At 42.9% G+C, this 26,190-nt stretch overlaps 2 protein-coding genes across 6 annotated transcripts in view; one reads left to right on the top strand and one right to left on the bottom strand.

Moving 5' to 3' along the window:
* The window catches only part of LOC125645174 (myb/SANT-like DNA-binding domain-containing protein 7), an 88,490-nt gene extending 78,845 nt beyond the window's left edge, over positions 1 to 9,645 (top strand). For both annotated transcript variants that reach the window (XM_075118085.1, XM_075118084.1), the window contains 3 exons: positions 7,278 to 7,407; positions 7,490 to 8,538; positions 9,127 to 9,645. In XM_075118085.1, coding sequence (XP_074974186.1) covers positions 7,978 to 8,538; positions 9,127 to 9,144 — 579 coding nt within the window. In that variant the 5' untranslated portion in view covers positions 7,278 to 7,407; positions 7,490 to 7,977 and the 3' untranslated portion in view covers positions 9,145 to 9,645. The remainder of the gene's footprint in view (positions 1 to 7,277; positions 7,408 to 7,489; positions 8,539 to 9,126) is intronic.
* Positions 1 to 26,190, bottom strand: part of BMPR2 (bone morphogenetic protein receptor type 2) — a 176,892-nt gene that overhangs the window by 43,554 nt on the left and 107,148 nt on the right. The window lies entirely within an intron of this gene.

Raw genomic sequence — 26,190 nt, 5'->3', positions numbered from 1 at the left:
ACGGTCGTGTTCCCCTCCCTTCAGTAAACCCATATTCCCTCCCTTCTCCAATAATTTTCACAGTAAGAAGTTTCGGCCAAACCTAAACACTGAGTTATATGTGCTTATGTGCAATAGCTGGGCTTGTACAAGCAGGCACTTCCTGCATGCAGATCAGAAGGAGAGTCACTGTCTGCCTTATTGGAGCCTAGGATGTTTCTGTTTACAAATCCTGGAGCCAGGCTGGGGCACTGACTGGAGGCGTCAGCATGCTGTCTGCTTCCTTGCTACACTCAGCCTTTGTCTGGGTCTGCGTCAAAGAAAGAACAACAGTGCTGTGCTAGCAGCAAAGGGCGGTTTAAATACACGGCACCAGTGTACTGTATTTACAGTCCTGTTCAGAAAGATAAAAGTAAGGATTAATTTACTTTTAACAAAACCATATGCCTTTTCGTTCAGGATTCAGTTGAGTTTTAATTCAAATCTTATCAATATGTGATGAGAACTGAACTGATTTAGTGAACATACTGTACTGTGTGATATTTATTTCAATATTTTTATCTTAAATATTTGACAACAACAGCATGAACAAATAAAACTAGAAAATTTAGACAACTAATCTGTTCAGAGAATCATGTCAGTATATAGAGATACAGTTTGAATGGGTTTATGACAACCACCTCGTTTCTGTTTCACATCTTAATACTGGAGACAACTGCATACTGTATCCCCTCCCTTTGTTATAGCAAATATTCTACTACTAAAATGCAGCTCTTCCGTGCATCAATACAACATCACATTCCTGTATTTTCATTTGGCATAACATTGTACAACACACAAAACAACATTCCTGTACTTTCTAATTTGACGGAATGTGTTATGGTTATGGGGCTGTGGGTTAAACACTTATGTGACATTTCAAAAATTATTAAGTTTGTGTGAAGAGTGCCTATTCAGATAACCAGTGCTATTTTCCAAAAGGTACTCCGTGGTTAATGCACTGATTTTAGTCGATGTGCCTGCATTACACACAGTAAAATACTTTGAAGATTTTTTGATCCCATCTTCAATGATAATACATCCTGATCAGAAACCACCAGGGTCCAGAGGAACTGACAGTATGACTGGAAGAAAGTCTAATGTCAGAATACTGGGGACATGTGTGAGAGGGAAAGAAACAGGACATACAGAGACACAAAGTTGAAGTGCCTACACAGAAAGGTGTGAAAGCCTCATTATGTATGCCTCCAGCTAACTGTGTAAGCCTCAACTGTTCCCTATGAACAAAACTTCCTATATTTAAATAAATCAAAACCAAAAAACCTCTCTGTTGGTCAGTAATGAGTGAGAAAATTGTGTTTGTGTTTATATAAACCATGGATGTGCTGTATGTTTATTCCATGCCTAAAATGTCCAAATAATTCATATATACTGACAGTGGCCTGTAAAACTAGAGGAGTCAGGGGACCAGGCAAAAAACTAAATGTGAGCCACGTTTTTCCCATTAGCCCTCCCACTCCTCTGCTGTTTTCCTCATCTGCCTTCTCTCCAATAACCATTTTTTATCTTTTACCAGCTTGCTTAATTATGTTTTTTCTAGTTATGTTACCAGAATAATTATTCTTGTTCATTCTTCTGAATAGCAGTTTATCTTACCAGAATATTCCGCAGGTCAGGTTACAGTGCTGGCCTGCCCAACAGTTAACAGTTGAGTGGATAACTGAGGCACATACAGCAGGTAGTTCAGGCCAGCAAAGACTCTCTGAATGGGTGTATGCCCTTCTGTTGTACTTTACTCTCGTCACTGAGGAAAATGGTGTACAATACCTCCCTCTTTCATTCACCATCCCAGCTAGCACCCAAGCACCTTCACTTTTCTCCTTCCCAGCTCTACCAGCACTCTTTCTCTACCACTCCCACTCTCTCTGTTATCCTCTTTCCTTTTCCTCCTTCCAGTCCCAGCTAGCACCCAATGTCATTGCAGAGTCCTCTCTCCACACTACCGGGGATCTTCTGTGTCCCTTCCCACAATACAGCAGAGGTGGAGCCTGCCGTGGCTAGATCTTTTCATTTGGACACTGCTGGCTCAGGGCTTGTCTACACTGGCACTTTACAGCGCTGCAACTTTCTCGCTCAGGGGTGTGAAAAAACACTTCCCGGAGCGCTGCAAGTTTCAGCCATTCCCCTTGTGGAGGTGGTTTTTTTTAGAGAGCTGGGCTGTCTCTCTCCTTAGTTCAGAGGTATGTGGGGCACAGTAAGGAAGTAGCAGAAATAGGGGAAAATCTTTGTGATCCTTGATTCATTCTGACTACTGGGTAGAATAAATAAATATATAAAAATGAAAAAAAGTTTTTAAAAATGGAGGAAAAAATCCTAAGGGGGGGGGGAGGAGGAGACAGGAGTTAAACAGAAAAGGAGAAGATTAAGAGAAAATGAAGAGAAGGCAGAGACATGGCAACCGCATAAGGGCATAGCCTGCAGAAATAGAGGGCTTTCTTTTTGTTTTTGGTTCGGACTGTCTTTAATAGGCTCCGTAAAGCCGAAGAACTGAATACAGGGTTGGAGGAGAAGATTGCCTATCCAACAATCCATCACATGGAGGAAGGGAGGGAGGTTCATTCAAGGTAAAGTGGCCCATTAACACCTCTGCAGTCATAGGACAAAAAGAGGGGGTTAGCGGGTTACTGATTGTTGCAATAAAGCTGTAATGCTGGGAGTACCTTTCCCAGACCTGAAGAAGAGCTCTGTGGCTCAAAAGCTTGTCTTTCTCCCCAACAACAGTTAGTCCAATAAAAGATATTACCTCACCCACCTTGTGTCTCTAATATCCTGGGACTGACATGGCTACAACTACAGAGTTTACACCTGATAGTTCCCCAGGATCAAACAGCTCAACTGAAATACAGTTTTCATTTCTGAGAAACCAGCTGAAAGTGGTTTCTGCCCTGCTGACTTTCACCAAATAAATAACTAGCTCTTGTATACAAACTTTTTTTTAAAAAAGGGAAAAGAGCATTTTCTAGTGGTTAGACTATAAAACCAGAAGGTAAGAATTCTATGTTCTATTCCCAGCTCTGCTACTGACTCACTGCCTGACCTAGGGAGGTCACTTCACCCCTCTCTGTGCTTCACTTTAGCCATCAGTATATTGGGGAAAATAATACCTTACCTAACCTCAGAGGCCTGTTGTGACACTTGTTGGTAAAATATCTTGAAGATGAAAAGTACAACAGTAATAAAGAGTCATACATGTTTTGTACATATCCAGAATATTCCTAAGGATCTAAAATAGTTTGACTACAGATGGAATGAGTAGGGCTGGGATCAGAACTCCCAGCCCTTTGCTCAGACCACTAGATGACCCCACTACTACAGAGTATGTTTGGAAAAATACAATGCTACTTCTACTCTGTGATAAGTCCCATCTGCCCTATATTAACAAACTTGAAGTGCACCCCGAACAGTCAATAATACAGAAGTTCACAAAGAGATTGAACAGAGAGACAAGGTGGGTGAGGTAGTATCTTTTATTGGATCAACTTCTGTAGAGCTCTTCAGGAAGTTTGCAGACAAAAGTCCAAAATTCTAAGGAACTCAAAAAGTAGAGTGAATTCAATTCAAAGCTGATTTCTGAGTACTTTTATTGTTTCAGTCAAACCTTTTGCACACTGGAATACCTAGCTATTGTAAATATATGTGCCTTTAACATTTCTATTCTGGATATACTATTTGCAATCTATTAAAAATACAAATACTACTGAATCAAGCCCAAAATGTTCTGTTTGCCTATCTTGCGCCTTGATATATCCCTTCTTTGACCATTTCAAAAACACATAGTAAAATTAGATACGTTTATTACCGCAAGCAATAACTTCACAAGACAACGATTCTTTACATAAACACTTGCTGGAAAAACCTGTAGCTTGTAGTAATCTAATTAGAAATGGGTAAGCCAACCATTTTTTAAAAATGCTAGCATACAATGAAGATACATTTCTGACAAATATACTGCATGCTGATTTACTCAAATCCTGAATGTACCATGAAATTCAGTCAAACATCTAGCAAAAAGTAGACCTGTTAAATGGAGAGAAATCCTTTGTACCAAACAACAAAGTAACATTACGATACTCCTGAAGGACAATGAGTTAACTATTCCAGGGGACCTTAAAAGTAACTTTCTCTATTTAATTTAATAAATATTTAAAATCAGTGGGATAGATGTTTCCATTCTTATTTTAATGGCTACATTATAAGACAAAAACATTTGTCTACCGACAGTGTAATGGTACCTAAATAAATGTACCAGACACTTTGACAGACATCATAACAACACAAGGAGCCAGTACATCAATGCAACTGCTATGATTTCAAACACACAATAAAGGTTTATCATTGTTAATTGAATTGAGCATGTTCAGTATCAACTTTTTGTACCATTTTGACTGATCCTTGTAAAATGTGCAAGATTGAGGTACTTCAGCTCTAGCGTAAGTGGAGGCTGTAAATGGCTGCAAGCAAAATCAAGTGATGATCTGCATTCTTGATGCTGACTGGTAATAAGTATCAAACCCCATCCACGCTGCCCCATACACTTTTCTCTCTTGCAAGCATCCGTTAAGTAAGAAGCAGGGTTTGGGCAGAAAATGGGTTTATCTAGAGAGACAGGGAATAACGTGTTATCCTCATCCTGCTAATTAAGTACTTAGCCATGCACTCCCCTACAGTAGGTAATACTTCTTCTCGTGAGAATAATATCGTGGCCACCCAGCTGTGTTCTTCTCCATGCAGGACTCAGCTGCCCTCTATCCTCATCCTACTCATTATTGTCTAAACTAGTATTTATACATATAACGCTGCACCAATTCAATGGAGGAGCCAGTGCAACATAGGGTGCGGGGAAGCTATACACATTAACAACTTTTGTATCATGTTTCACGCTGATCTAATCTGTCTGAAACACTATAAATGAGATAAAGAATTTACAACCTTGGAATTTTTTCCATTAGGAAATGTTAATCTTCATTATAATCTTCACAACATGCACTGCAGCACTCCAAGTCCTTTTCACCTCTTGTCTCTGCATGGCTTTATATCTTTTCTCTTAATTTGGAAATCAATCTAATTTAATTGACATGTTCATAAAATAAAACAAAATTATGAAAAGAAAAATGTCACTGGAATGCCTCAGAAAGATATTCAAAAAAATCTCAAATTTCTTTTACATGTATTTGCTTGTTGTATACTCTCACACTGACATTACACACCTGCAATGATATGATAACTACTGGCAGTCTGCTGCTGAAAATGCGAAATCTGGTCTCTTATTTCCTCTCAAAGACTTAGCAAGCTCTGCCCAGGTCTGTCAAGGACCTGTCTCACTAGAGGTTAACCTTTTAGCTAAGTTCAAGAGAAACATTCTTAATTTACCTCTCAGACAAAAGATTCAGAGACAACTGGTCATTCATTTCCTGATTCTGTTTAACTGATTTAAATTACTGAATGTGTCAGCCAGTGACCATACAATACAGTCAGCAGTCTGAAAAACTGAAACTCTCGTTTCAGCACTGTGTCAAAAATCATCAAAGGGAAAATACTAACTCTGAGAATCCATTAAAAAGGAGGATTATAAATTTATCTGATCTCCATTTGGGGATTGTTATATTTGTGCCCTCTTCTTCTTCCTCCCTCCCTCCACACATTTAAGGACAAATAAAAAATGTGGTAAAGATATAAATAGGTCATGGAAGTGACATGACTGTTCTAGATTTGCATCTAATATGTATCTAAAAGTATAGAATAACAGTGTTCATTGAGTAGGACACCTGACTGCATTCCTGTAATATGGTTAAAACACACACCTTTTACCAAAAATTAAAGTTAAAAACACCAAGGCCTTGACACTAACAACTAATGACAATATGGAATTAAATACATTTTAAAAATACAGCTATCAATATAAAAAGAGGTTAGGTCTATCACAGTCACACTAATGACATGTGTCTAACTTTTTATTTCTACATTTATATTCAGCAATTGTTTTTTAAACAGGAGCAAAATATTTCTTTTTATGTGTAATTACAGCAAAATAAAAGCACCCAGCAGAAATGGTAAGACAAACATTTTTAAAGAAATGATACAGTAATGCCATGTCTGCAGTATAGAACTGCATCACTGACCAGTGCATCCACACTAATTATCAAGTTTCAGGCACACAAAGTGCACTGAAATGACATACAACACTCTTGTAAGAGTTGCAGGGCTTGTGGATTAGTGCATCTCTGCCAAAATTCTTGACACAGCTCTCTGGAGAGGATGCATAGTGCCTTTGGTCTACATCAGAGGTGGGCAAACTACGGCCGACGGGCCACATCTGGCCCACGGGACTGCCCTGCCCAGCCCTTGAGTTCCTGGCTGGGGAGACTAGCTGCCAGCCCTTCCCCTGCTGTCCCATCTCCCCCGCAGCCTCAGCTCACCATGCCGCCAGCACTCTGGGCGGCAGGGCTGCAAGCTCCTGGCAGGCAGCACGGCGGGCTCTGGCTGGGCGGTGCAGCTGCCAGACATGCTGCTCTGAGCGGCATGGTAAGGGGGCAGGGAGCCGGCGGGGGGGGGGGGGGGAGGATGGTTGGATAAGGGGCAGGGAGTCCCGGGGGGCAGCCAGGGGACAGTTAGCAGTGGACAGTTGGATGGGGCAGAGGGGGTCAGGTGACAGGGAAAGGGGGGGTTGGATAGAAAATGGGGTCCCGGGAGGGGGAAGCAGTCAGGGGACAAGGAGCAGGGGGGATTGGATGGGTCCAGAGTTCTAAGAGGGGCAGTCAGGGGGTGGGAAGTGGGAGGGGGTGGATAGGGGGAGAGGGCCAGGCTGTTTGGGGAGGCACAGCCTTCCCTACCCGGCCCTCCATACAATTTTGGAACCCCGATGTGGCCCTCAGGCCAAAAAGTTTGCCCACCCCTGGTCTACAGTGTATATTTACATCTACTCATATTTTTGGTTTGCTCCAATGGAGGGTCTCTCTGAATCATGTTGGGTCTGGTTACGTCTTGTGAAGACAGGGGTATGCCTTGCTATATCCACGCAAATGTAAATACTTCAGGGTATGTCTAAACTACAGCTGCTGACAAGACTGACCATGGGTGTGCTAGCAGTGCTCAGAAAGGCAAAGAAGCTTACTTCTATTCTTCCAGTTTGTTTATTTGATATTTTCAAATAGCTTTCTATTTTTCATTTCATTGTGGTTGGGCTTTTTGTGCTTTGTATCGCAGCTGTACTAAGTTTTCTCTCTCTTGTTTTCCACTAGGTTCCAGAGGCAGGAGTATCAGGACTTGTGTCCAAAAGGGAAGACATTCCTCCATGTCTCTCACTGTGGCTTCCTCTGACAGCTAGTGCAATGAGGTTCCTGGGAATGTGTCATTCTTTTACGGGGGGAGGTAAAAGGAAAGTGGATGCACTTTGGATATAAGGAATGAGCATGAGAAGTTGCATAACCTTTAACTGTGTTCTTTCTTTCAGATCTTAGGTCAATAGGAGATGCTACTAAAGCAGCACAGAGACTACTATAGCAACTGTCCTCACCTCAGAAAAATACCTACATTGGGAAGAGCAGGAGAATGGGTGCGTCTGAACTTGTGTTTGTTCATCTAAGCCCTGGTCTACACTAGGACTTTAGGTCGAATTTAGCAGTGTTAAATCGATGTAAACCTGCACCCGTCCACACGACGAAGCCCCTCATTTCGACTTAAAGGGCTCTTAAAATCGATTTCCTTACTCCACCCCTGACAAGTGGATTAGCGCTTAAATCGGCCTTGCCGGGTCGAATTTGGGGTACTGTGGACACAATTAGACAGTATTGGCCTCCGGGAGCTATCCCAGAGTTCTCCATTGTGACTGCTCTGGACAGCACTCTCAACTCAGATGCACTGGCCAGGTAGACAGGAAAAGAACCGTGAACTTTTGAATCTCATTTCCTGTTTGGCCAGCCTGGCAAGCTGCAGGTGACCATGCAGAGCTCATCAGCAGAGGTGACCATGATGGAGTCCAAGAATCGCAAAAAAGCTCCAGCATGGACTGAACGGGAGGTACGGGATCTGATCGCTGTATGGGGAGAGCAATCCGTGCTATCAGAACTCCGTTCCAGTTTTCAAAATGCCAAAACCTTTGTCAAAATCTCCCAGGGCATGAAGGACAGAGGCCGTAACAGGGACCCGAAGCAATGCCGTGTGAAACTTAAGGAGCTGAGGCAAGCCTACCAGAAAACCAGAGAGGCCAACGGCCGCTCCAGGTCAGAGCCCCAAACATGCCGCTTCTATGATGAGCTGCATGCTATTTTAGGGGGTTCAGCCACCACTACCCCAGCCGTATTGTTTGACTCCTTCAATGGAGATGGAGGCAACACGGAAGCAGGTTTTGGGGATGATGATGATGAGGTTGTAGATAGCTCACAGCAAGCAAGCGGAGAAACCGGTTTTCCTGACAGCCAGAAACTGTTTCTCACCCTGGACCTGGAGCCAGTACCCCCCAAGGCTGCCTCCTGGACCCAGCAGGCGGAGAAGGGACCTCCGGTGAGTGTACCTTTTAAAATACTATACATGGTTTAAAAGCAAGCATGTGAAAGGATTAATTTGCCCTGGCATTCGCGGCTCTCCTGGATGTACTCCCAAAGCCTTTGCAAAAGGTTTCTGGGGAGGGCAGCCTTATTGCATCCTCCATGGTAGGACACTTTACCACTCCAGACCAGTAACACGTACTCGGGAATCATTGTACAACAAAGCATTGCAGTGTATGTTTGCTGGCATTCAAACAACATCCGTTCTTTCTCTCTCTGTGTTATTCTCAGGAGAGTGAGATATCATTCATGGTCACCTGGTTGAAATAGGGTGCTTTTCTTCAGGGGACACTCAGAGGTGCCCGTTCCTGGGGGCTGTTTGCCTGTGGCTGAACAGAAACGTTCCCCGCTGTTAGCCACATGGAGGGGGGGAAGATTGAGGGGGTAGCCACGCGGTGGGGGGAGGCAAAATGAGACCTTGTAATGAAAACACATGTGCTATGTATGTAACGTTAACAGCAAGGTTTACCCTGAAAGAGTGTAGCCACTGTTTTATAAAATGTGTCTTTTTAAATACCGCTGTCCCTTTGTTTTTTTCCACCAGCTGCATGTGTTTCAATGATCACAGGATCTTCTCCTTCCCAGAGGCTAGTGAAGATTAGAAAGAAAAAAAAAACGCACTCGTGATGAAACATTCTCTGAGCTCATGCTGTCCTCCCACACTGACAGAGCACAGACGAATGCGTGGAGGCAAATAATGTCAGAGTGCAGGAAAGCACAAAATGACCGGGAGGAGAGGTGGCGGGCTGAAGACAGGGCTGAAGCTCAAATGTGGCAGCAGCATGATGAGAGGAGGCAGGATTCAATGCTGAGGCTGCTGGAGGATCAAACCAGTATGCTCCAGTGTATGGTTGAGCTGCAGCAAAGGCAGCTGGAGCACAGACTTCCACTACAGCTCCTGTGTAACCAACCGCCCTCCTCCCCAAGTTCCATAGCCTCCACACCCAGACGCCCAAGAACGCGGTGGGGGGGGCCTCCGGCCAACCAGCCACTCCACCACAGAGGATTGCCCAAAAAACAGAAGGCTGGCATTCAATAAATTTTAAAGTTGTAAACTTTTAAAGTGCTGTGTGGCATTTTCCTTCCCTCCTCCACCACCCCTCCTGGGCTACCTTGGTAGTCATCCCCCTATTTGTGTGATGAATAAAGAATGCATGAATGTGAAGCAACAATGACTTTATTGCCTCTGCAAGCGGTGATCGAAGGGAGGAGGGGAGGGTGGTTAGCTTACAGGGAAGTAGAGTGAACCAAGGGGCGGGGGGTTTCATCAAGGAGAAACAAACAGAACTTTCACACCGTAGCCTGGCCAGTCATGAAACTGGTTTTCAAAGCTTCTCTGATGCATATCGCGCCCTCCTGTGCTCTTCTAACCGCCCTGGTGTCTGGCTGCGCATAACCAGCAGCTAAGCGATTTGCCTCAACCTCCCACCCGACCATAAATGTCTCCCCCTTACTCTCACAGATATTGTGAAGCGCACGGCAAGCAGTAATAACAGTGGGAATATTGGATTCGCTGAGGTCTAAGCGAGTCAGTAAACTGCGCCAGCGTGCCTTTAAACGTCCAAATGCACATTCTACCACCATTCTGCACTTGCTCAGCCTGTAGCTGAACAGCTCCTGACTACTGTCCAGGCTGCCTGTGTACGGCTTCATGAGCCATGGCATTAAGGGGTAGGCTGGGTCCCCAAGGATAACTATAGGCATTTCAACATCCCCAACAGTTATTTTCTGGTCTGGGAATAAAGTCCCTTCCTGCAGCTTTTGAAACAGACCAGAGTTCCTGAAGATGCGAGCGCCATGTACCTTTCCCGGCCATCCCACATTGACGTTGGTGAAACGTCCCTTGTGATCCACCAGAGCTTGCAGCACTATTGAAAAGTACTCCTTGTGGTTTATGTACTCGCCGGCTTGGTGCTCCGGTGCCAAGATAGGGATATGGGTTCCGTCTATGGCCCCACCACAGTTAGGCAATCCCATTGCAGCAAAGCCATCCACTATGACCTGCACATTTCCCAGGGTCACTACCCTTGATATCAGCAGATCTTTGATCGCGTGGGCTACTTGCATCACAGCAGCCCCCACAGTAGATTTGCCCACTCCAAATTGATTCCCAACTGACCGGTAGCTGTCTGATGTTGCAAGCTTCCACAGGGCTATTGCCACTCGCTTCTCAACTGTGAGGGCTGCTCTCATCTTGCTATTCATGTGCTTCAGGGCAGGGGAAAGCAAGTCACAAAGTTCCATGAAAGTGCCCTTATGTATGCGAAAGTTTCGCAGCCACTGGGAATTGTCCCAGACCTGCAACACTATGCGGTCCCACCAGGTCTGTGCTTGTTTCCCGAGCCCAGAATCGGCGTTCCACAGCATGAACCTGCCCCATTAGCACCATGATGCATGCATTGGCAGGGCCCATGCTTTCAGAGAAATCTGTGTCCATGTCCTGATCACTCACGTGACCGCGCTGACGTCGCCTCCTCGCCCGGTATCGCTCTGCCAGGTTCTGGTGCTGCATATACTGCTGGATAATGCGTGTGGTGTTTAATGTGCTCCTAATTGCCAAAATGAGCTGAGAGGCCTCCATGCTTGGCTCGGTATGGCGTCCACACAGAAAAAAGGCGCGGAACAATTGTCTGCCGTTGCTCTGACGGAGGGAGGGGCGACTGACGACATGGCTTACAGGGAATTAAAATCAACAAAGGGGGTGGCTTTACATCAATGAGTATTTCAGGCAGGACTTCATGGAGGGTTCCAATAAGAAATGGTGCACCTAGGTAATTGTTCTTATTGGAACAAGCAGGTTGGTCTGGCCTCTGATTGATACATGGCTAGATTTACCTCGCTGCACCTTCTCTGTGAGTGACTGCAGTGTGACCTAGAGGAATGAGTCCCCTAGACGGGGGGTGGGGAGGAAGCAAATGAGTACAAAACAAATCTGGTCTATTTCTTGTTTTGATCCACTCCATCTAACTTTTACATCTTTGGCTGGCAGCAGACGGTGCAGAAGGACTGCAAGCCATCCACATCTCATGGCTGCTCGGCAGAAGATGGTACAATAGGACTGCTAGCCATCCTCACCTCTTGCCTGCCCGGCAGAAGATGGTACAGTAGGACTGCTAGCAATCCGTATCGCCTGCCTGCTCACCATAAGATGGTTCAATAGGACTGACTACAGGACTAAAGAGAATGACCTGGTCAAGTCACTTCTAATGTAGTCCCTGCACCCATGTCTGCCCAGGCCACGTCGGCCAGGAGCACCGCGGACATGACGATGACGGCTACCAGTCCTATTGTACCGTCTGCTGCCACAAGGCAATGGGTTGCTGCTGCTGTGTAGCAATGCAGTACCACGTCTGCCAGCACCCAGGAGACATCCGGTGACGGTTACCTGAGCGGGCTCCATGCTTGCCATGGTATGGCGTCTGCACAGGTAACTCAAGAAAAAAGGCGCGAAACGATTGTCTGCTGCTGCTTTCACGGAGGGAGGGAGGGAACGGGGGCCTGACAATATGTACCCAGAACCACCCGCGACAATGTTTTAGCCCCATCAGGCATTGGGATCTCAACCCAGAATTCCTATGGGCAGCGGAGACTGCGGGAACTGTGGGATAGCTACCCACAGTGCAACACTTCGGAAGTTGACGCTTGCCTCGGTACTGTGGAAGCACTCCGCCGAGTTAATGCACTTAATGCACTTAGAGCATTTTCTGTGGGGACACACACACTCGAATATATAAAACCAATTTCTAAAAAACCGACTTCTATAAATTCGACCTAATTTCGTAGTGTAGACATACCCTTAGTCTGCTCATTAACCTGTGACTTTTTCTCTCTGTTTTCCAGGTGAAACTCCATGGGATAAAAAGTATATATATATTTTTAAAAGTATACCTGTTTTACAAAATATAAATAAAGTTGTACTTGGCAAACCTATTTCTGCATCCCTTTGTCACACATGTGGTGAGTGAGTAAAGAGAGAGCCAAGACCAAGAAAGAGCATCCTAAATTGCTCCAAATGAAGAATAGGGTTGGACAGAGCAAAGATCAGCTGAATATTGACTCAGCCATGTACATACAATTGGTGAATAGGTTGACAGGTGGCAAAGCCAGAGCTCTGAGCCACCACCTGGGTAAGCAGGAACATTGTCTGGCTACACCACTAGAATTAGCCTTACTGCTGCAATTCCAACACTTACATTTCCTGTCCAAGTGTTACAATGCTGCAGTGACCTGATGATGCAGGATGGTGCTTGAGTCTTGCTCGGACGAAGTATAACTTTGAGGTTGTGTGTATATCTGTGCACTATTGTAAGAAGTTTTACATATGGACATGAGGCGTTTTACTAGCACAGTAATGGTATGGAAATGGGTGTTCTGCCTTTTGCTATGATGGGAGCAGGATTGGAACCAATCTTTTGAGATGCTGAGTGTCCTCAATTTCTGTGCAAATTCATGGGAGGTTAACATCCTCTGAACCAGACAGAAGGCACTCAACAGAACTGGGTTGCTAACTGAAAAAAAGACTGGTAGTCTGGAAATATGTAATCAGTCTGATTGGGCTATTCAAAGGAGCTTAAAGGAATTAAGTGGTTATGTCCTATTCAGATTCAATGGGATCTGAACACTGAACTCCATTAGGCTCCTCTGAAAATCCCAGCCTCTATCTTTATTTTAAAAAAACACATGAAAAAGGTAAGGAATAGATGTGGATTGGACAAGGAGCATGAGTCATGTTAACCATGGTTACAATAGTGATTTTTTTTAATGAGGTATATAATGCTTAGTAACACATTTGAAAGGGTCTCTTCTTTCTCCTATAGCAGTGGTTCTTAAACTGTGGGTCAGGACACCAGAGTCGGTCACAACCCCGTTTTAATGGGATTGCCAGGGCTGGTGTTAGACTTGCTGGGGCTCGGGGCTCGGGGCTCAGGGCTGCCCCCCCCCCCAGACCTGAAGCCCTCAAGCTTCGGCACCCTCCACGATGGCAGGGCTTGGACTTTGCCCCCCCCTGCCTGGGGCGGTGGGGCTCAGGCTTCGGTCCCCCTTCCCGGGGCCATGTAGTAATTTTTATTGTCAGAAAGGGGTCACGGTGCAATGAAGTTGGAGAAACCCTGTCCTACACCTTTCCTCTTTCAGTTTCTGCACATGCCCTTGGGGGCTGAATTCATAATTCACCCTGTTTAGACATACATCTCATGCTGCTAAAGTTATCTAAAGAATTAGGCTCTTAAAAGCTGTGGCCCTGTATTTGTATGGATATACACTATATGAACCATCCACAAGACACATTCATTTATTCTTTTATAGATTAGATTTTAAGATAAAGCACATATCTGTTCCTTAAAAATTTTTAAATCATGAACAAACACTGCAATGTCCTTTAATGAACTGGTGAAATCAAACAAGATTTCTTAAAAATAAACACAAGAGCCCGCTAAACAAACATGCACCAGAAAAAATGTTGTCTCTAAAAAGATCTGTGTCCATTATGATAGTAGCAAGCATCCCCAGGTAGGAAAACATTCTGCAGGTTTCTAACAGCCTGAATAATCAGACTTCCCATTCCTAAGCCAGTACTAGTGGAAACTGCAACAAGGACAAGTTTCTCTCACACACTTTACTAAGGGCTTGTCTCACTGACAATTTACAGCACTGCAACTTTCTTGCTCAGGGGTGTGAAAAAACACCCCCCTCAGCACAGCAAGTTTCAGCGCTGTAAAGCACCGGTGTAGACAGTACTCCATGAGGGGCGTAGCTACCAGCGCTGGTGGTGGGTTTTTTAGAGCACTGCGCCGTGACCACACGAGGTATGTTAAAGCACTTCCGTGGCAGCGCTTTAGCATTGCCAGTGTAGACTAGCCCTAAAATGATTGGATTTTAGTTTCTATAGCAACTGAGCCCTGTTCTTTTTATTTATGACTTTATAAATACACTATAATAACCAAAATAAATATAAAGAATAGCGCATACCAACAAAAGCAAATTTCAATGAATAAGTAAAACAATATTCCTAAGACTTCCAAATGAAGAGAACAGAAGAAAAGCAAGATGACAGGGAAGAATAATACTTGATTGAAGTACAGGAGAAGAAGAAAAAGAGAACAAGGAAAGAAACAATACAAATAAATAGAAGAATATGCAAGCTCTATATAAAAACTAATCTAGAGCATCTCATAGCAACATAGATACTTCATACATATTCAAATGTATGTCAGACTGTTACTGTCAGAAATAAATATCATATTTTTCTGAATCCATCAAGTTCTTCTTGTTTCCTGAACATCAATCTCTCTAGAGTAGCCAGATTGACTAAGTAGATTTGTTGGAAGAAGAAAAGGAGTACTTGTGGCACCTCAGAGACTAACAAATTTATTTGAGCATAAGCTTTCGTGAGCTACAGCTCACTTCATCAGATGCATTCAGTGGAAAATACAGTGGGGAGATTTATATACATAGAGAACATGAAACAATGGGTGTTACCATACACACTGTAAGGAGAGTGACCACTTAAGATAAGCTATTACCAGCAGGAGAGTGGGGGGGGGGGGAACCTTTTGTAGTGATAATCAAGGTGGGCCATTTCCAGCAGTTGACAAGAATGTCTGAGGAACAGTGGGGTGTGTGGGGGGGAGGGGGGAATAAACATAGGGAAATAGTTTTACTTTGTGTAATGACCCATCCACTCCCAGTCTCTATTCAAGCCTAAGTTAATTGTATCCAGTCTGCAAAGTAATTCCAATTCAGCAGTCTCTTGTTGGAGTCTGTTTTTGAAGTTTTTTTTGTTGAAGAATTGCAACTTTTAGGTCTATAAGCGAGTGACCAAAGAGATTGAAGTGTTCTCCGACTGGTTTTTGAATGTTATAATTCTTGACGTCTGATTTGTGTCCATTTATTCTTTTACGTAGAGACTGTCCAGTTTGACCAATGTACATGGCAGAGGGGCATTGCTGGCACATGATGGCATATATCACATTGGTAGATGTGCAGCTGAACGAGCCTCTGATAGTGTGGCTGATGTGATTAGGCCCTATGATGGTGTCCTCTGAATAGATATGTGGACATAGTTGGCAACGGGCTTTGTTGCAAGGATAGGTTCCTAGGTTAGTGGTTCTGTTGTGTGGTTGCTGGTGAGTATTTGCTTCAGGTTGGGGGGCTGTCGGGAGACAGGCCAGTCCTTGCTTACAAAGATCTGTGAGAGTGAGGGATCGTCCTTCAGGATAGGTTGTAGATCCTTGATGATGCGTTGGAGAAGTTTTAGTTGGGGGCTGAAGGTGATGGCTTTGATTTAGATTTGTTGGTCCTCATTTCTTGATGCTGACACTTCTATGTTTTATATAATTAGCCATTTGGGAACAAAAGCAGTGCAGAGTAACCAAACCTTCTGAGAATTGTTAAGACCTATCTTCACATTTAAGAGTTCCAAGATAAAAAGATTTCCTGCTTTAGGTCAGGCTGGCACGCTCTCTTTTCCAAGAAGGTCAGGGGCTCTTCCTCCATAAAATACCAAAGAGGTAGAGGGAATGGACTGCTGAGGCAAGAGAATTTACAGGGCGGATGGAAGACCGCAGCCTGGCTCTGCCCCTCCTCTCTGGGAGTTGGGGGACTGCCTATCCCCCATGGTGCCTCTGGGTATGGAGACTGAACGTTGGGGCCATCTGTCAGGTATGGCACAGCTCTGGTCTCTCTTACCCTGTATAACTACAGTTGCGCTAACAGTTCCTAGATGACATTCCCAGTGCAGTTTCCTGTGCAACATGTGTAACTGCTGCACTAGTACCAGTGGTGGCAGGCAGGACATGGGCACAGCTCTTTAGAATGTTTATGTTCAGTTATTATTTTGGCATGTTGCTCAGGCCCTTCAAGTGAATTTACAGAATTAGGAATCTTGCTCTTCTCTGCACTGCTATTCAGAACATGATTAATAATTGTTCTTTAAACAATTAAAATATAATCAACAGCTGTACATATACTCTGCAAAATATAAAAAACACAAGTATATTTTTTTCCCTTGATCTTTCTTGAATCTCTCCCTTTTTGTCAGCAGGGATTTTAATAGCACAATTATGTACAGGGGGTCACTGGTGAAGCTTTTAGTGAGTGCCTTCATCACCTCCTGTCTGGATTATAAAAACACAATTTATTTGGGCTTGAAAGCATCAGCTTCAAGAAAAACTGCAATCAGTGCAGAATGAAGTAGCACTCCTAATCAGCTATGCACATTACCAAAGTACCAAAGTAGCTTGCTGTGGTGCTCTCTGCTCTCTTTGCTGGCTGCCCACTGAACACATTGTTAAATGTAAATGTATTAAATCAGTCCTTATTTTCAAAGCACTAAATGGCATTGGCTGAGCATACCTAAAAGATTGCCTCACCTCCTGGGACTTTCTCCTCAGAACCAATGGAACTTTCTAAAACAAGGGCAATGCTTGTTTGCACAGGAAGTAGGGCTTTCTCAGAGACTGACTGTAACACACACTCCAACCAGAACTAAGATTTATCACAAAAGTCGCAACATTCCAGTCCAAATACATGGTGCACTACTTTGAAATTGCCTTCCCTTTGAACATTATAAAGGACATGAAGTTATATATCACATTGGTAGATGTGCAGGTGAACGAGCCCCGGATGGTGTGGCTAATGTGGTTAGGTCCTATGATGGTGTCTCTTGAATAGCTATGTGGACAGAGTTGGCACGAGGGTTTGTAGCAGGGTTTGGTCCCTGGGTTGGTGTTTTTGTTGTGTGGTGTGTAGTTGCTGGTATTTGATTCAGTTTGGGGGACTGTCTATAAGCGATGCACTGGATGAGGTATACCACATGTTGTGAGAGGAATGTGTAGGACCCAAGAATCTTGAAAGGTGTGTTGTGGGGGGTATTGATCATTGTAGAAATGGAGATATGTCTGTACAGTGTTAAAGGAATGTGTAGCACTTTAGAGACACACAAGACAACTTGGTCCCTGCCCCAATCTAACGCAGTGATGTCAAAGAGACCATTTAAATGCTTAAAGTTAAGCACATGTGTGCTTGCAGGATTAGGGTCTAAGTAAGAAATCAAAACTAAAAACAGTAGAAACAATTTTTTTTATACTTTAAAAACAAATCTGACTTCACCTCTGTCATCAGACGCACAAATCAAGGTTATATCAAGGCAAGTTATATCAAAGTAACTGTCAAATCCTATCCTCTATTACCCACAGCTCTCTTTCAGTTTCCAATATATTTTCTGAAGAATACTGGTAAGGTCCATTTTCTTTGAACTCAATGTTATACCATACTACTGATTTCTGCTGATACAGCCCTGATTAAACAGACACATTGTGCTGCTCTCATTTATCAAATGAAATGAAAACAGCAGATTGATAAAGCAATAAATAGGGAATTTATTCACAAAGTGAAATGCCTTTACAAAAAATGTCTTTGAAATGTTCCCACTTTTACAAACAAAACTGAGATAAATATATTGTGTGTCTGTTATCAGCATTTTGATCTTTAATGCATTTATATATTTGTAACAACATTCCTCTACACAGACTTTAGTTTTTCTGTCTACAGGAAGTTCTGTCTTCACAGCTTACAACATTTCAAATATTACGACTACAGTTGCACACAAAGCTTCTATTTTAGATTCAGTAAAGATATGTTTGATGTTGAGACACTTGTGTTCTTATATGGTTAAAACATTAAATGCTGCTGAAGTCAATCTTTAAGAGATATTCAGCTTTTGGTAGATCCACTTCTAACTGCAATCATTAATTGAAGTTACCTGACTCATGTGACCAGGTATCCTGGTTCTGAGAGACTGTCTGAAGTATTTTTGCTGGTTCTGAAAAAGCTGGATTTTATCCCATCTCAGTATAAACATGTAGGTGGATACTGAACTGCCTTAACCTGCTCCACTCTGGCTCCCTGTCAGCATTCTTATCTCTTCCATTTGTAGCCCCCTTTCTTAAACCCACATGCTGAAACCTTTTTACTCACATTCAATGTCCACAATCGATGGTCTTAATTAGCATGTCCTGATTTTGTGCTTCCTAAACATGGTCACACTCTGATCAATGCACTCAGTCTGCATCCCATGTTAAAAAACAGAAAACCTTTTAATTTACTTCTTATAATCAAATAACCAATGGCAACAAGCTGGGGCAATGGATTCTTCTTAAAAGCGGCCACACCCCGACCCTTCCTGTTCCCCTGAGGTCCTTTCCGGCCAAGCCAGAAGCCGGTGCTGGGCCAGGGAGCCTAGACCCCTGCACCTGCCCAGGGTGGAGGACCCGAGAACAGCCCCAGGCTCATGTCCCCACTCCCTAAACCCTCAGCCCAGGGCAGGTGGAGGCTCTGTAGCTCCCCACAGCTCTCTGTAGCTCCCCACAGCTCCCCCGGCTCTTACCCCAATACACCTCCAGCTTCTGGCCTGGCCTGGGGGTGGGGCTCAGGGGGCTTTAGAGCCACAGCCAGGCCCTGGTAAGAGCTGCCAGGGCAGCTGTGAGGAGCCTTGGACCCTCCACCTGCCATATGTGGGTTGCCCAGGGGGTAGGCACATGAGCCGGGGGCTGCTCTCAGGCCCAGCCCTCTCCCCCCCCCCCCCCCCCCGGCAGATGGAGCGTCCGCGACTCCCCACAGCTGCCCAGGCTCCCTGGGCTGCTCTTACCCGGGTCAGACTCCAGGTTATGACCTGGCCAGAGAGTAGGGCCTCGGCGAAAAGAGGAGACTTAGGGGGCCAAGCTCATGGGCCAGGCCCAGCCACTTTCTAAAGTGGGAGAGCCATTGCCACTTGGCCCCCCCATTCTAGTTCCCTTGGCAACAAGTCTACCTTCTTAGATTTTTAAACCATTTTTCAATTTTCAGACAAAAATTAGAAAAAAATTGAAGAGTCAGTTAAAAGATTAAGGACCAGGTATAAAAAATGTTGCAAAGTTATTCATCAGTAATTGAGAAAGAATGAAAACCAATTTTTTAAAACAATTTTACAATCTAAAGGGATTGTGCCACAATCTCCCTCAAAGATACCTCCTTCTTATGCTCTATTCCCATGTGCTGCCCTCTGCATGCTTTCCCTTAGCAAATGCATGTACCAAACCCATGTGCACTCACCTGTAACCACCCCCTAAGATACTCATCTTCACTGTGCATGATACTCAGACATGAAAGGCATGGTCCATTCATATGAAACACCTAGCTTTCTCTAGGCAAATTCCCTTTTCATAGGACATTCAGCATCCCCAGTAAGTACTACTTCAAGATTACCCCTCCTACAACCTGCCATTTCCTTGCAAGACACTGAGGAAAGGACAATGATCCATTCTGTCCCATCTTTTCATTGAGCAGAAAAAATAGGTGTGGTGTCTGTGACACTGCACCCCATATTCTTCACAGTGATATTACGATGATATGATTATGGCACACTTATGATGCATTTTGTCCAAGATGGGTCATGTGAGGTGTCACTGGAAAAGTTATGAGTTGTTGAATATAATTATCCTATTTGTATGCAAGTATCATTTTTGTATCTAAAGTTAGGAATATTGACTATGTACCTGTATTTCAATCATGCTTACTTTGGGTGACATCCTCAACAAGCCTTTCTGATACAATAATGAAGAAACCAGACAGTGCTCATGGCCCATCAACAAAGACAATGGATCCTGGAAGAACTTAACCTTCCTATGAATGTTCCAGACAGCATGTAAGTAATGGCTGCTGTGACTCAGCAAGGTATGCAAGGGCATGTAACCAAGCCACACGACTCTGACTCCATCTTGGGATGTCTCTGTTTTTCCACAAACAGAGTGTGGGACAAAAGGGCTCCTGCCATAGGCTAAAGCTGTACAAGGCAGGGAGTGACATCATCTGTTGTTCTTCACTCCCCACACAGGAGGACTCCTGGAAACACCTGAGGAAAAAAGACTGAACTGGGAGAAGTGCTGGATCCAGGCTAAAGGGATTTCTAACCTATGTATGAAAGACCTGGGGATTCCAAAATATAAAAGCAAGTGCAGCTTGTCCCTTAAGAATCTGCAAGCCTTCTTGTACTATCTCTCAGGGTGTGAAACAGCTAATTCACATCCAATCTACCTAGTATATTAAGCTTAGTTTGCTTTTTTTTATTTACTAGGTAATCTGCTTTGATCTGTTTGCTATCACTTATAATCACTTAAAATCTATCTTTTGTAGTTAATAAACTTGTTTTTTCTTTATCTAAACCAGTGAGTTTGAGTGAAATGCATGGGAAATCGTAGCGCAAGTGGCAAATGCTGTTGCATATTCCTCTCCACATGGGGGTGTATGTGTGTGTGAAATCTATGATCTTACACTGTACTAACCCCTGTGCAGTGAAAAACGGCATAATGCTGGGTTTATACTATGGGGGGAGGGGTCCTAGACTGGGAAGCTGGTGGTTATTTTGGCTGTAGCCTCTCTATTGTTTGTTCATGCAGTGGCTGGTCAGAGAGCTTGCATGTAACTGCAGCTGGGTGTGTCCCTACCTGTGTGAATGCTGGAGGAAGTGTAGGACCAGGAGCAGGTCTGCAGCTTGTTACAGCAGCACAATGTGAGAAGGAGCCGAGGCTGGTCGGTCAGAGGGCTCAGTGGCACCCGGAGTGGGGGGGGGCGGGAAACTCGTCATAGTGTCCAACAGCCTAATCTCTTTCTCTCTCTCTCGCTCAAGTGCACAAAGACAAGTGGCTTAATCCTTCCTCCAACCACTTCCCAAGAAGAAAAGCAGGATGTTGTGCTTCTACTGGTCAGATCCTCCCCACAACCAGTGAAGAGGAGGGATGGGTAGTGTTCTCTAGTCTGGTCCTTTCCCACCACGACAAGCAGGTGCAGTGGCAGAAAGGTGGCCCTTTCTCATCCTGACACACTTAACCCGGAAAAGATTAAATAAACCTGTGACTTTGGCCCACTCCACATACACATGCTGAAGCACAGATCTTACTCGGCCCCATCCTTCTCACACACTGCAAGAGATCAAGGGTGGAATGCCACTTGGACCCTGCTTTTACTTCTCTCCTCTATGAGAGACTGACCATTTTTCAGCAGTCTGTACGCTTTACTTTGAATCATGCCCATTTATCACGTGAGGATTGGAAAGGAAAAATATTCAAATAAGGAAGCCCATTTATTGACAGATCACTGTCTTTGAGTAGACAGAACACCACCAAAATAGAGAGAAGTGCTCCATCTGTATAAAACTAGTATCACTCGAGAACGTAATTGCTCAGGCTCTGCATTTGCTGAAAAACTGAAATAGATAGGAGTGTCAATTTTGAGGAGCCAGTATCAAATGCTACTCTCAAGAAAAACAGTTCAAGATAAGAAGCGAGAGTGAGCAGGATTAGGACAACAGTGAAATGATCTAGTTCTAAACTTTCAATAGAAGCAACAATATCTTTTATTGGACCAACTTCAGTGGGTGAGAGAGAAAAGCATTTGAGCCACACACAGCTCTTTTTCAAGTCTTGAAAGCGTGTCTCTCTCACCAACAGAAGTTGGTCAAATAATAGCTATTACCTCACCCACCTTGTTTCTCTAATATCCTGGGACCAACACAGCTACAACTACACTGCATACAATAGGAGCAGCACCAGGATTCCACCTTCACTAACCTGACCCAGCTACTCACTTTATAAAAATTAAAAAAGTGTAGCTTTCTCAGAAAGTTTTCACAAACTTTTATGCACTCTTACACAAATAATGTTTTACTTTAGTGGTAAGGACACTAGGCAAAGGAAGGTCATGATGCATCTCTGGAATGTTAAACCATTAAATCAGCAATCCAAAACAGAGCAACACCTACTTGTTTTGCTGTGGGAGTTAGTCAGTACTTTTACATAAATACCACCTTATGCTACTGTTTTAAATAACCTTCCAAATCCTCTTATAATTGAAGTCGCCATTCATTATGAAAAGAACAAAAATCAACACATTTTTCCCTACACTAGAAATATATATCATATACCCAACAGAATGTGCTACAGAAACACAATCTTAATACTGAATTTCATTGCTTTAGTAATTTTAACCTTTTTATGATAATATATGTATGATCAAGGATACAATCTTATTCTATCTATACTGGTACTTATATGCACTCGAACATCATAGTATATAAGTGACTCAGATATTAAAGAAATTGTTCTCACAATAGTCAGTGAGACAGGGAAATATTATGCTAATTTTACAAATATAGAATTGAGACACAGAGAGATTAAGTGACTTGCCCAAGATCACACAGGAAATCTTTGGCAGAGTCCGGGAATCAATCCCAGATCTCTAGAAACCTTTAACCACATGGTCAAACTTTGTCCCCCTATCAGTCGTTACTTTTTTTTACTTTTTTGGTAAAGAAAATCCATCTGATCAAGTCTGACTTATCAGAGTGTGAAATAAAATGTTTTCCAAAAAAGTGTAGATTTTTTAAAAAGACATTATACACTTCTATAACTGAAAACAATAAACAGTAGATATAAATAATCAGGCTTTGCATAAATGTCATTCCTCACTCTTCTTGCACCCTTAGCATCTGAAGGACACAAGCATCCCCAATTTTGGATTCTTTATACTGGCAGGATACAGCAATATATATTGCACTACAACCCACAGAGTATACAAAATTTGAATTGAAAATGCTGGGCTACCAAGAAGAAAAGGTTTGATCTTTCCCGTACTATCTTAAAAGTATTAAGGGTGGGTATTAACGCTAGTCAAATGTGTGATTATTTAAATGAACGACTGAACTGTTAAATAAACGTTCCAGGACCTTATTTTTCTTTTTGGTTATTTAAAAAAAAGCAAAGTTAGTTAGCTGAGATTTTACATGCATGATGGTCAGAAAATTCAATGCAATGGCTCCTGTATCAACTCTAATTTGATCCACTGCACAGTGATTTCAGGAACCAATCTATTATATTTCTCATTTTTCATTCTTTATAAAAGTTTCTTTCAAAAAATGATGGGCCTGAAATTTTTTGTACTCATTACCAGAACAAATGTATATTCTAACTTTGATGAAAAATAACATTTTAACTGTATCTTAATTAAAATTTTGTTTTAACATAAAGGCATAAAATAATTAAAGTTAAACAAAATATTACACTTACCCAAGGGCTATTTGTTACAGTTTATTTGGGAACAATAACTTTGAATATCTAACTTGTGTATGTAAAATTTTAAAACTACTTTTTTAGACTTTTAATAGTTTTTAATTAAAAATCTTAAATATAAAATCCCCCTTTTGCTGAAAATTTTGACCTACTATTGTTATTTGTAACACCAAAAATTATTGTAACTGAAAAAGTTCAAGGAAAAATAAAGAGTTTCTCGATTTTTTCAGGTTTTTTACTTTGTGTATTTGACTACCCTATAGTCAGTTTGTGCATGTCTTTCACACACAGCTACAGGGGGAATAAAAAAAATTTAAAAGCAACACAAGCACAACTGTTAAACCATAAAATTGGCTGACTCACTGGCAGTACCTGTAAGCATTATTAACTCACTTTTCTAAACTAACTAGCTTTTAAATTATTTATGTCTGTCATGTTTTCAGATTCTCTTAATTAATAATCAACCTACTTTTCAAATTTATATTTGGTATTCCAGGAATTAGAGGCCACTTTTGAAAACTTGGATATATCATGTACTTAATAACTACCTACATGGACACTTATTAATGCTCAACTCACTTTTTGTATAGTGCGTTGGAATATCATGAGTATGAAAAATATCACATGAAACAAAGTTCTATTTGTGCCTGTTCTGTTGTGCATGAAAGGAAAAGGTACACCAAAAGAATACCTCTCGATGCCCTGAACGGAATGTTATAAATGTATGTAATATCCCAATCGCTCAAGAAAATTAAGCGTGTTTTTGACTTCAGTGGAATTATTTACACACTTAAAGTTAAGCACAAGTTTAAATGCTTTACTGGATCAGGGTGTAAACAGAGCTAGTTGGGAATTTTTCAGCTAAACATCCTTCCATCAGTAAATGCCAACTGTCTAAACCAAATCTGCTCACAAGAAAAATTCAGTTTTGACAAACTTCTTGTTTTGAAAATTCTTTGGAAAAAAATTCAAAATTCTCAAAATGACCCTTTTCAAAATAAAAAGTTCCTTTTATATTTGGAAATGACTAATTTTAAAATGTAAGCTAATTATAGTAAAAACAATTTAAAAGATTGAAACAGAAATCTTTTGAAATTATCAAAACAAAATGTTTTCATTGACCAGAGCCAACTTTCTTTTTTTTCCCCAATTGTTCATGAAAATTTTTGAGATGTTTGACTGAATCCCCAAATTCGGGATGGGAAAACTTTTTGAAATTCAAAAACATTTCTCAAGACAGGAAAATTGTTCCCTGCCCAGCTCTGGCATAAGTGAGTTATTGCATGTTTAATCGTGTGCCACGGAGACTGTAACAATTGTACCAGTTGCTAGAAATCAAATCACACTGATGTAGGGAGAAAAAAAGAGCCACAAGAAAGAGAATGACTATGTAGCAACCAAGTCTTGTATGAAGCCTTCATGCATCAGCTATTTTGAATGAAAACAGGTTGGCCTAAGAAAAAGACTTACTATCTGGCAGTGTGAGGTTTCCAAAATGAATCTTCATCTTTCACACTACTTAAACTTTGCAACCACATCTACTACATGTTTACATTTTGTTGTGTTTTACATTAGAACTAAAGGAATCTGGATAAGAATTACTTTCAGAAGTGGATATTTTGAAATTTTGGCACTACTTTCTAAGCTATGCTCTGGTAAATGGTTCTATTTTATTATGTATTGAGAAGTGAAAAAAAGTATATTTCTCATTTTAGCAACATCCAAGGAAAATGGGGTTGGATCACCTTACCTATATTACATAAATGAAACGCTGATGATTGCCTGTGTGTCTGATAAACATGTGAGAAAAACTAAATTTTCTCATGTTTATCAGACATACAGGCAATCTTCAGCATTTGATTTATGTGATTTATAAATTTTCTCTTTGTAAAACCTTAAATATTGCTATCTAGTATGTCAAATCCATGTAGAATTCCTAACAGAATTTCAACGCCATACAGGGAGAGGTTCTAGGGCCAGAGGTGGGCAAACTACGGCCCGCAAGCCACATTCAGCCTGCGGGACCGTCCTGCCTGGCCCTTGAGCTCCCGACCAGGGAGGCTAGCCCCCGGCCCCTCCCCTGCTGTACCTCCTCCCCCGCAACCTCAGTTCGCTGCGCTGCCAGCGCTCTGGGTGGCATAGCTGGCTCTGGCCAGGCTGCACAGCTGCGAGCTCCTGCCGCTCTGAGTGGCATGGTAAGGGGGCCGGGAGGTCGGATAAGTGGCAGAGGGTTCTGGGGGGCAGTCAGGGAACAGGAAGCAATTGAATGGGGCAGAGGTTCTGGGCGGGGGCTGTCAGGGGACGGGGAGCGGGGGGGGTGGATAGGTGTGGGAGTCCCGGGGGGCCTGTCATGGAGCGGGGGTGTGGATAGGGAGCGGGGCAGTCAGGGGACGGGGGGGGTTGGATAGGAGGTGGGGTCGGGAAGTGGGAGGGGGCAGAGAGGGGACAGGGAGCAGGTCGGGTCCCTGGGGGGAGGTTAGTGGTGGGGGTCCCAGGAGGGGCCTGTCAGA

Source organism: Caretta caretta, chromosome 11 (genome assembly GCF_965140235.1).
Source record: "Caretta caretta isolate rCarCar2 chromosome 11, rCarCar1.hap1, whole genome shotgun sequence".
Taxonomy (NCBI): domain Eukaryota; kingdom Metazoa; phylum Chordata; order Testudines; family Cheloniidae; genus Caretta; species Caretta caretta.
Note: the sequence above shows the minus strand (reverse complement) of the source record. Positions and strands in the feature narration are given on the sequence as shown.